At 36.5% G+C, this 12896-nt stretch overlaps 1 protein-coding gene across 4 annotated transcripts in view; it reads right to left on the reverse strand.

Moving 5' to 3' along the window:
- Window positions 1–8002: 8002 nt before the first annotated feature.
- Window positions 8003–12896, reverse strand: part of LOC136253133 (uncharacterized) — a 47703-nt gene continuing 42809 nt past the window's right edge. For all 4 annotated transcript variants that reach the window (XM_066045754.1, XM_066045755.1, XM_066045753.1 and 1 more), the window contains 2 exons: window positions 12402–12470; window positions 8003–8353 (listed from right to left, as the gene is read on the reverse strand). In XM_066045754.1, coding sequence (XP_065901826.1) covers window positions 8280–8353; window positions 12402–12470 — 143 coding nt within the window. In that variant the 3' untranslated portion in view covers window positions 8003–8279. The remainder of the gene's footprint in view (window positions 8354–12401; window positions 12471–12896) is intronic.

Consider the following 12896-nt stretch of genomic DNA (forward strand, 5'->3'; position numbering starts at 1 on the left):
TGGTGAGATGCAGGGGCGAATCTAGGAATTATAAAAGGGGGGGCTAACTCAAGGTACTAATCTCTTGGGTAAAGGTGTGTGAAGCATGCTGGAACTAGGGGGGTCTGGGGGTATGCCCCACAGGAAAATTTTGAAAAATAGATGCTAAAATACTGCAATTTGGAGACATTTCCACATAAAATTCATAATATTTTCTTCCTATAGATATTTTATATACTGCCTTTAGATTATACCCCTGTAGGTATGGCTCTCTGACTCTGAAGTATTTTGCTAATGGAAAAGTTTGGGTAGGTACAGGCAACCAAGTACATGATGCACCCCTCTCACAATTGCACAACACTGAATAGGTGCATATTAGAATAATAATGTTGAAAGTGGGAAATTTTGAAATTTGAACAATACAAGATTGAATCTGAGATCATTTTCAATGGAAATTGTGTACCTGAATTAAGCATTGCCATACATATTAACTACACAAGTAGATGAATGAAGCCCTTTAAACAGACCAATGCACTTCATTGTATGTATAGGTGCAGGCAGATTTGGAAAAATTCCATAACAGAACCAACTACATGTTTCTAGTGAATGTTCTATTAGAGTAGTTAGCTGACTGCTCTATTAGAGTATCTCGATCTTGTACACCTCCAATGCTGATCCGGGTCCTTGTTGCATAAACTTTAGCATAAATCCACTGATAATACCTTGGAAAAATGTTTATAAGATGGTTTTATGAGTATTTGTATTATTAGTGATCATGTAATTATGCTAAGACAAAATTTCATTATAATACTCAGCATATTGATCAAGTAAAGCCTAAATATGAAGGGGGAGGGGGGGGGGGGGGCTTCAGCCCCCAAAGCCCCCCCCCCTGGATCCGCCCCTGAGATAGGAATTTCGATGGATTTTGGCCTCGATAAGAGAGCCGCCATTGCCACTCTATGGACGAATATAACTAAACAAGGATGCGGCATGACTTTATAGAGGCAAAGCATCACGTTTGCTGTGCAAGATTTCTTTAACGCGTTGTAAATTGGTCGATATCGGAAAAATTCGTGGATATCGGCGTTTGGCAAATTTTGAGGTCGCTAGAAGAGCTGCCAGACCAACCCTATGAATGAAATCTACTGGCTATGGTTCTTGCAAGCTTTTTAGAAGTAAACTAGTACATCTGGCCAGTAAAAGTTCCCGTCAGTGAATAAAATCGGCATTTTTGACGAATTTTTGACAGCCGTCGAGCTCAGCCATATGGCAAACAATTTTGAAATTCGATGATATTTGGTGTGGTAGTAGTTGGACCCATGCTAGACCAGTTTGACCTGGGAGGGTTACTTTGGCATCGCTACTGTGTGCTCCAGTGGCATCGAAACTTTTTTCGAGTCCGAAATTTCATTTTCGCGAGGCTGCGGCTGGAAATTGCTCCAGATAATGCAGCCACTGATGGTTTTAGTTTAGAGTACAGTTAATAAGAAAGGTTGAGAGCGCGTATTGTAGCTTGAAAATACATTTTCTTAAAGATATAGAAAAAAAATCTCGTAATTTGTAAGCATATTCGCCGATTTGCACGACAAGACGTTAATGAAAAATAACGCCAATCTGGCATTTTCTAAGTGGTACCAAGCCTAGCATTTGTGGGTGGTTTGGTAGTTGATTCTCTGAGGTCGAAATTTCACGTTGCGGACCCTACCTAAGGGCACATTTTGTATATGCATCATTTTCGACCAAACATGGTCTAGGGGAAGCACCCAGGCCTTCCCCTCGAGACCTTCCACTTTAAACCGAACCCCCTTCAAAAAAATCCTGGCTACGCCCCTGATATGTTCATCGTGCAGTTAGCTACATTATAAATTCAATTCTCAATAATAAATCTATAGAGAGGGTAATGCACCACCTCACGTACACTGGGCAACAACCGTTAATTATACAAATTTAAACTGTGTTTCAGTAACAGTAGATATGATCACCAAATTCAACATTAATGCATGGTGCACATGTGCAGTCATAAAATAAACAATGACTGACTGCATGGACTGAACTGACAATAGGGATGCCACGATAGTCGTGACATAAAGCTCTATGATATGACATAGGCTTCTTTGTGTCGTGATATAAATATCTCCTAATAATGCACACTTTTCCATTCACTTTGATCAAATTTGATGCAATAAATATGAGAAAAATTGAAAAACAAGTATTAGCAATGTTTTTTGTTGATGTCATCATCAATATTGCTGATGTTTAAGTTGATTTGCATGTTTGAATCAAAATAGATATAGTTTCATATAGGGTTGGGCGATATACCGGTATGACGGCAAGAAGGCGATATTACAGCTAGCAACAACCGATACCGCCTTGTTTTTGAAAAACCGCCATACCGGTATAAACGGTTATTGCAACATCATAGCGGGAATACAGCTGCAACTACACACTTACACGTGTTAATAACGCCATATTGTACTTGTCAATCAGTATTTCAGCCTCCTTGTACTAGCAAACAAGCCTAACCCATGCGCTACTACACACGAAGCGACGCATTAATTATTAGAATATACGCGAGGCGAGGCGAGGCACGTGTACTGGATGCAGCACTACTGTGATTGTGGGATAACAATTCTGGCTTCACATTAGTAAGCCTTAGTAAATTATCTGCTAGCTATATACATAGAAACTAGCTATGTACATAGAAACTGGCTATGTCTCCTTCAAAATTTATATGTACTCCATGCTCTATAAGTTAGGCTGGTTTTTCCGAACTCCTTGCGGTTGTGGTAGCTGGTTGCCCGTAGCTGGTAAACAAAGTTCACTCATGCAAATATACTGTGTAAACAGTTTTGAGTGTACTTGCTATAGTTCATTTCAATACTGTGATATTTGCAATAATCGTGATAGTAAGCTCCACAATAACCGTGGGAGGAAATTTTCAATATCGCCCAACCCTAGTTTCATAAGTAACAGCTTCAATTGTGAAACTTTCATTATGTTGTGACATAAGCCTCCATGACATGCGACAAAATTTCTATGTCGTGGCATCCCTATAATTGACAATGTGTGGATGTTGCATAATACAACTGTTCAGTACAATAATAATATCTCATGCATGCAAGATATGTGTCAGACTCAGCAATACAGTGAAAGACTAATGAGTCATTCTATTTAATTTGATGCTGCTCTCTCTCTCTCTCTGTTGTTTGTACATGCAGTACATGTCACATCAATTTTGGTAAGCATGTAAGTAATGATACGATGTCGATGTTATTATATTTTTGTTCAATTACATACTATTCAAAATGTCCTATCTTTAAGTATATATGTGCTGCGTTGACATTAACCCATGCATTAATCCATATACAGTAGCTATTAAGAATGGTGATATAAAGTAATTTCCATTAGCTAAAACTGATGTGTAATTCAAAGTTGTCATATACTGTATGTGACCCGGTCTGCGAAAAGGGCTCTTATAGCCTTTCCAATTATCCATGTTTGGCTAATCATAACTCCTAATCTACTAAAGCTATCACCATGTAATTACACCCACAGCTACTGCCAGGTTAGGGTTGATGAGTGACCAAATTGTAGGCTTGTACCATATTCACCAGTCAAGTTATGGGTTACCATATATATGCAATTGGAAAGGCTATAAGAGCCCTTTTCGCAGACCGGGTCACATATAGGCAATAGTTAATTGATGATGGAAGCTGTAAGACCAACCCTGAGAACATTGGAATTAATGGAAACTTAGTTAATACACACAGATCTCATATATTAGTCCAGTCATTTTATGGAAAATAAGGGGTCAACCTTTAACTAATTGCAACACAAGCTTTCTTAACAGTTCCTAGCACAGAAAATTGTACTCTATAACATATCAAAAGTCCTAAGGAATCCCATGACGGGAAAGTGACCTTTTAGTGACCTTTTACAGCCAATTTTTGGCTAAAATTGAGAATTTTGCCTATATTTCATCCAAATATCAACCAAATTGGTCAAATGTGGTATCAAATCAATGGTCTCGCTGAAAGGAACAATGTGATACTTATTTGAAGTCAATAGCTCATTTCGTTCAGAAGTTAGAGCCATTTAACTGATCATTGTCCGCCCACGCACTTAATTAAATTTAAGGTTTTCACTATAGTAGTGTTCTTTTCTTGACTGGAAGCACACTTTGAGCTGTGGTAAAAGACAAAAAATGACAAAGGAGATTTGTGGCACTTCAGGACTTGACTGTTACCATGGAAACCAGTCTGTGCTATTGTTAGCTTGAAGCAGTTACACACTGTATATAGGCCTAACACACAGATCCACCAATTATATTGCAAACTGTACAATTTTGAATTTGCTATGCAAAGGTGGCTAGTATATGGGAAGTTCAAATAAAATTTATATAGCACATTTATGTCAACAAATCACATTCAGCTGTCAGCAAAATGCTCAGCTTTAAAGGTTTCAGCATATATTAATTATTAGTGTCCAACTATTTGCAGAGCAATGTCAGCTAATTTTCTTGTAGTATAGAGGTAGAAAACTATCACTATCACACAGCTGGGATTATTATGCTCCAATAACTGTTGCCATGATAACTAATGGTGTTGTTTACTTGGCATTAAAAAGAAGCAAAGCAGTGTCTTTCTTTTGATTGCTGTAGAATATTAGAGACTAAAGCAATAGATTTCAGGTATGAGAATCAAAATCAATACTGTATTTTTCTGCCAACTAGTGACTGCTGCCAACCTTTTTGTATTTGTGTTAATAAGATTTGTGAAATCAAGAATTCAAACATTTTAGTCATAGTAGCCATATATTTTTATTTAATCATTAAGGCTGCTATATATGCCTTTTAATTTACTTGGACATTGTTGTGCATGGCCATTAATTTGTTTTTTTAGGTTTTATTCTTCATGCAATCCTTGCACATTAAATTTTCTTATTCTATTATTTAGCAAGCTTTATAAGACAATTGAATAGCTAGAGTGCTATCCTCTGATCTCAATGGATAAGACATGGAGGTACTAGAAGAGTGTGTCATTTGTAATCTACCCATAGAAGCATTATCCAAAGTTACCCTAGGAGAAAAGGGATGTGCAAGCATCAATAAGGCAAGTGAAGAAAGAAGAGACACTGTGCATTGCGTACCTGGACAGTTGGTACACCAGGAATGTCGCCGCCAATATTGTAAACCAGATCAAATAGCTTAAACTTTAAGAGTGAAAGAAGAACAACCAGGTACAGCAACAGCTACAAACACTGGTAAGCATATGCTTAGGTCAACACAGAGGGAATTTAATTTTGGCACTGACTGCTTCTTTTGTGGTGAACCAGCAATTGTTGACAAAAAAAGAAAAACTTCAGAAGTTGTAACTGCAAGAACAGTTGAAATGAGAGCCACAATTCTAGCAGTGTGTCATGACAGGGGGGATGATTGGGCAAATGCAGTACAGGCTAGAGTATTACAAGTTCATGATCTACACGCAGCTGATGCAGTCTATCATAGAGTGTGCAGTGTCAATTTTCGCACCATGAAAAACATGCCCTTGGCTCATGGATCAGAAGGGAATACTTCAAAAAAGGTGAAGTTAGGTCGACCACAAGAGAAGCAACAATCAGATGCATTTCTTGAGACTACCAAATTCCTTGAAGAAAATGATGATGAACAGATTACTATTTATGATTTGATCCAACACATGGAAGAGTGTATGGTTGACAGCGAGCTAGGTGCTTACAGTTATCAATACATGCAGCAAAAGCTCAAAGAACATTTTGGAGATAGAATTATTGAGACGGAGATCAATGGTAAACCAAATGTTGTTACTTTTAGAAATAAAGCCAAGACAATCCTCCATGAATTTTATTGCCATCGTGATACTGATTCTGAAAAGGAAAAGATGAGGATAATAGAAACCGCAGCCAAATTAATCAGGGAAGACATTAAAGCAGTGAAAACATCTAACTCTGTTTACCCAGGCTTTGAAAATCTAGGATCTGATGTATGTATCAACTTTTATACCAGAGTCTCTGAGATTGTTTCTTACAGGTTTAATTATAAGAAAAGAAAACCAGATGAAAATTGCTTCAATTGGGCAAGCTATAATGCAGGAAGCTCGTCCCAGAGTTTTATTGGTACCTTTACAAGTTGGTTTGGGTGTGCAACTGCATCACCAGTATGCATCACGCTTCCTCATCGATACATTACATCAGCATGGTTTCTTCCCATATACTAGCCACCTTTGCATAGCAAATTCAAAATTGTACAGTTTGCAATATAATTGGTGGATCTGTGTGTTAGGCCTATATACAGTGTGTAACTGCTTCAAGCTAACAATAGTACAGACTGGTTTCCATGGTAACAGTCAAGTCCTGAAGTGCCACAAATCTCCTTTGTCATTTTTTGTCTTTTATCACAGCTCAAAGTGTGCTTCCAGTCAAGAAAAGAACACTACTATAGTGAAAACCTTAAATTTAATTAAGTGCGTGGGCGGACAATTTTTTGATCAGTTAAATGGCTCTAACTTCTGAACGAAATGAGCTATTGACTTCAAATAAGTATCACATTGTTCCTTTCAGTGAGACCATTGATTTGATACCACATTTGACCAATTTGGTTGATATTTGGATGAAATATAGGCAAAATTCTCAATTTTTGCCAAAAATTGGCTGTAAAAGGTCACTAAAAGGTCACTTTCCCGTCATGGGATTCCTTAGGACTTTTGATATGTTATAGAGTACAATTTTCTGTGCTAGAAACTGTTAAGAAAGCTTGTGTTGCAATTAGTTAAAGGTTAAATCATAAAATGACTGGACTATATAGCTAGTTTAAAAGTCATACTTCATTAAAGGGAAACTGTACAGTAGTGTAAGGCATACTAGGATAGGATAACATCTTCATTATTCGTCCTAGCTTACTAATATCACATGTTTGCTCTAGCTTACTGTTTCAAGACTTCTGCAAAAGTGAAGTTCAAAAGCCATAATTCACAATCAAATTTATAAGGCCACAAAATACTTGGATCACATACACTGTGAAAAAGGTGGGATATAATAATTATTTATGGTATTTCCAGTGGCTTATTGAATACAAATAAGCCTTAATATAAACCCTGTATTATACTCATGTTATACTTTAGTATAATGCATACTATACTATTACATATATGGTTTCAGTTTATTTACCACAATACCTGAAATAGCTTATATCTAATATAATGCCCACACTATACCATCACATATATGGTTTCAGTACGTTTAACACATTAACTAAAGCCTTACATGTGATCAATAGTATACTACAGGTTATATCAAGCTTTTTTGTATTCAATAAGCCACTGGAAATACCATCTTATATCCCTCTTTTTTCACAGTGATAATCAGTAATACAAGCATGAAATTTGTAAGTGATTTTCTACTTATTTATGTATGGTGATGAAGCAGATGAACTGCTTAGCACAGTTTCATGTATGGTTTGTAATAACCAATTATAGATTCAAGGATTCTGGTTGTCCAAGTTTTTTTTTTGCTCTTTGTATTATTTTTCATAGTTTATTATTTGGCTCAACTGTAGCATGCCTAATGCAATTGACTGTTATATTAGAAGATCCATAAAAATTCAACTATATGTAATTGCTGAAGAGGGGCTAGGGGAATACATGCACATATGTATCAAATTAGTTAAATTTATATATGATGTGGAGCTATAAAGAGTGTTAATCCAACTATACAATATTGTAAGTACATGTTTAGGAAGGGGTGAATGTAAACTAAGTTGCTGGATTAGTGGCTGCAAAGAGGGGACAAATGCTTTACCCACCAACAGAATTACTGTATTGTATTTAAAGATCGGCTTATTTTGGCTGAGCAATTGTATAATTTTAAGGTAAAAATGATAATTGGCTGAGAATAGACTCATCCCAAACAAGTGGTTTCATGAGCCTCTCTCCTAACGATCTGCCTCACTTGATACACCATGGGTATCAATTCTACATGTTGTAGAGAACTACTAGCTTTTCAGTGACGTTACAAGATTGTTGATGTATAATCATGTGGCAATACACGTTAGGCCATTATACTGCTAGTGGGTTTCTAAGTATGAAACATACAGTGTACATACATGTATATATACAAGCAGAACTTAATAAAATAATAGTACTCTTACATAGCTACATAGGGTTCGTAAACTAAAGAATAAAGATATACATCTTCAAACAAACTTGCAAACTGTAGAAGTACATGAAAGAATTAACATATAATGGCCAATAAACAAAAAAATAATTATAACAACATGTCATGGGGTGTCAGTGACAATGTAGGATGGATATAAATTGTTCCATGTTCTTTTCTTCATCCCTTTGTTGATACTCTAATGGCTCTGTTGATGCAAAAACGATAAAATAAAATAAAAACAATTAAAAGTATTTAGTATACAGTGTTAAATATACTTATTTCACAGAAACGCAATGAATGTTTTAAATTCTTAGACATAATCACAACACAACCTTTTTTCAAGACTCACAAGGTGACATATATACTGTATACAAGGGTAAACAATGGGACAGTGCATCTACAGTTTTCACAACCACTACAGAAAGATGTTTATGGTATAAGAATGATACCAGATTAGCAATCCCATGATTATTTGCATCGTTTACATTCTATAGCTTATAAACATGATATCAACACCATCTACTGGTATGTCATGCAACACTCCAGTGCCTGATACCCATACACTGACACCAAATTGTTTGCAAACCATCACATACAATTGTATACATTAAGACAACTGTCGATTGTGGTTTTAGTTATTTTTTGTTTACGGTAATAATGGTACAGCAAAACAATATTAATTTTTAATCTTGAGGCCCCATGATCAATATGGACCTCCTTTGTGGTGACATCTTGCAGTCACGGCATGCGCGACTCTGGTTTATGGGTATTGTAACAGTGTGCAGCAGTGCTTCCATTTGTGACAGAAACCCAGTAAGTATGCAAATGTTTAATAAAAAATAACACCAAACTGTTAAATAATAAGAACCAGCAATATCATGAAGTGTGCAAGCTGTATCAAGGATACATCTCTAAAAGTTTGACAAGAGCATCTATTCATTTGGCAAGGCACAAACACAATCTGTTGAATTTTTAGGGAATCTATGGTAATACTGTTTCATCAAAACTTGGACAACATCATGTTTCATTTATTATGATGCTAATACTGAGCTTCTGTATTACCTTATTGCTAGTCAGCAAAGTCAGCCTTTTATATTTTAAAGTGATCAAGTAACTAGCAGAGACAATCAAACAGTACTACTGTACTGTTTAGGTAGGAGTCACCCCTAAAATGATTCACACCGCCTAACATTCTGTCTTTAAAAGTTATCTTAGAGACATCTTATATGACAACAATTACCTTTACAAATTATATTAATATCAATACATACACCATCAAATACAACATTAAAGTCAAGAAAACACTTATACAGGTGGCTAGATATAAAACAAGAAAAAATCATCAAAACTCAAATTTTCGTCTGTCAGCCAGCCTGTACCTGTCAACCTGCCTGATCACAGTCACAAGGTTGTAAGCCAAAAGAAGCAGTGCGCAGTGACCATTTTACACCACAATAACAAATTCACTAGTGACATGTGCCTTTTGGATAGGAGTTCCAAAGAGTATGTGTCCTCTGCACCTTATTTTTTTCTTTATTGTCAATCAAACTGGTCGTCATCTACTTCAAGTACCAAACCATATCAAAGTGTTAATTTTCTATATGAACACTTTCCTTTTGCAGCATATTTAGATACTACAAAATTATTTAAAGTACTTACACTGCTATAAAAGGTACTGGACACCCAGTAATACCTGTAACTTTCGAGATTTAGGTTGACTAATAATGACAGAGCACAGAGACCACACCTCTACTTTACTTGAACATGATGACTACACACTCTTATTGGTTTAGCTGCACTTTTAATGATGACAAAAGGAATAGTGACCATGCACCTTGGTAGGCAGGTAGCACACTAGAGATACTCTAATACAGCAATCACCCTAAACAAAATAATAAAAATGAAGTAGGGATACAAGCAGTAAAAAGTAGCAAAACAAGAGATGGATAATGGTATCACAGAATAGCTCAGTGGGAAAATCCCTACTTTGGCATTGAACACAATGATTGTCATAACATTCCAATGTAGGGATTTTCCCACCAAGCTATGCTGTAATACATCATTCTTCTCTAGTTTCTCTACTCTTTGTCCCTTGGATCCCTACTTCATTTTACTTAATAATTTTTAAATATACCATTTTAAACTTTTCTTACATTGTGTCAGGCCATACTGCATATGTGACTGAATTTGACAAAACCCGGCTTCGATGCACAAAGCTTCGTTAGGAGATATGGCGATTTTAAGTAATCATTGTGTAATAACTTCCCAGTGCCTACAGCTGTGCAAACAAAATTTGCACCAAGTATGCATCTATTTACTAGCTATCACTGAGTGGGTGTATACATTTCTGATACCCAAAATTAGCCCTGTTTTGGGCAGCTTTTCTCGAGCGGGTGATAATATCACAGGTGGTAGTAATAGGGTAGGAGGGTGGGGGGCGGTAGTAATAGGGTGGGAGGGTGGGGGGCGGTAGGTGGGCTTAATATAGGGGTATAAAATGAAGCAAGAAGACGATTGGAATCCAGAGGCCAAGCTTGGGCTCTCCATGGCCCTCCATGGCCCTCAAATCACTCCAAATTGACTGAGAATACTATTGGCGAGCTCTCTGTGAAGTCCCAGCTCACTACACACCATTATCACAAAGCCATGGCCATTCAATGGCACCAATCTCCCACTCGTGGCTTTAACAGGGTCGGAAGAAAGCTGCCACAGAAACCAGACTTGCCAGTCCTGAAGGAAGTACAGTGTGGAATATGATAGTGTATTAGGCCAGCAATCCATTTCTGGTAAAAACGTAAGTTTGATTTTGTGTGTGTGGAAGCCTTGTTATGTGAAATCCGGTCACATATAATATCATCACAATAAGAGGGAAGGCACATAGGAATGCAAAGCATGTGGGTGTGGGGGTATGCCTCCCCCCTCCAGAAAATTTTGAAAATAAGTATTGATAATTTAGACATGCTACATGCTATTAATAGTAACAGTGATTTTTGTACATACTTCAGAGGAATATTTTCGTGTATAGAGATACGTATGCATACAATGATGAGTATTAACATCAGTAATATGTAGTATCAATCAATAGGCTGTTTCCCCAGTTGAAGCTGTTTCCCCAGTTGAAATCAGGCCACCACTAAACAGCTAAGTAGAATAGAAGTAAAATTTCTTGCTCAAGAAACACCGACAACAGACAGCAACTGGGCATAACCAGGAATAGAACTTGGAACCTTTTTATCATCAAACTGGTGCTCTATGCACTTGGATGTGCTTAAACATAAATCACACACATACCCATGCACACATTCGCACATACACACAAACACACACACACGTACATACGTACGCATGCACATACACACACACAAACATCTACTATCGCACAATCAACTTTTACACAAACATTTATCCCATATTGATTCAAATTATGGCCATTTAGTTCCTCAAGCAACCTTTTAGCCAGTAACCGAGTCTCAGCATATAACACAAATTCAAGCTTAAAAGGAAGGTCAATAAAATTTTATGCTTTTCACTTCATCACTAATCTAATTATTTGTGGCACTGTACATAACTACCTGACATTAAAAGTTGGAATTTATTTGAAACTTGGTATTCATTTTTGTTAAAGATTTTATATCCCAGCAGCTAATAAAATGGGATCAGGGGTTTATGTAGGACTGGCTGTAATTCGAGGCAATACAGTATATCTGTATGTATATTTAGGACAGCAGGAAATAATAATAATGTTATTAATATTATTTAAAACCCCAAAAAACATACAATCAGACTACTGTTGAGCAATCTAATATTGTGTTGTTTAAAAATTGCTAATGTGAATATATGATCAAAATACTTTGAAAGTTCATGATTACAGCAAATACAAGTAGATTTTCGTGTTTAGTAAGAACAGGTCATCCTTTTTGTACATACAGCATGTATTACTAAGACAGCAAGTGAGCTGGTAGTTTTCGAAAGGTATGCATCCTTACCTATTATAGACTTTGTAACTTACATTTCTTTTGGTGTTGTATCACAACGCTTGTATGTTTTGTACAGTTTAAGCTGCCATTCATTGACAAACAAACTGTTGGTAGCTGTATGTTAACAGTTTTCTCCCTAGGCATGAAGAACTCGCGGAAACCGATTAAAATGCACTGGTGCATCAGTGGGCAAATGCTCATGAATAATTTTGACACACCCATGCATTAAGGGGTTTCATACAGTTAACACTCCAAAATACTGATATATAACTGTACCTTGTGATTTAATGCTCTCTGTTGATGTTGTCAAGTCCCCACTACTTTTGCGATCTTGCTGTTGTTGCCCTACAAAAATACATATCTATACTATGATGTTATTAAAATTAGAAAACAAAACTGGTAGACTGCTTTGCTACGTACTGTATATAATATGTTCATTCAAATGCAGTAGCTAGTTCAAAATGCACAATGACAAGTACAAGAAAAATTAAGAATTAAGTTTGATTATAGAAATAAAAGGGAGGTCAATTACAGTACGTCTTCTGCAGACATTAATTATCTATAGCCATTGCTGAATTGGGGATTGCTAAATGTTGCCGATTATGCTGGCATAATTTTGAGCATAATAGGTACCTAAAAGCATTGAGCATAATGCCAGCATAATAGGTTAAATATTTGTACGATTGTGTAAACTCTTGCTGGAAAAATGACAATTGCAAAATAAGATCGATATACTCTAATAGAGCAGTCAGTAACTCTGATAGAACAATC

The sequence above is a fragment of the Dysidea avara genome, chromosome 4, assembly GCF_963678975.1.
Source record: "Dysidea avara chromosome 4, odDysAvar1.4, whole genome shotgun sequence".
Taxonomy (NCBI): domain Eukaryota; kingdom Metazoa; phylum Porifera; class Demospongiae; order Dictyoceratida; family Dysideidae; genus Dysidea; species Dysidea avara.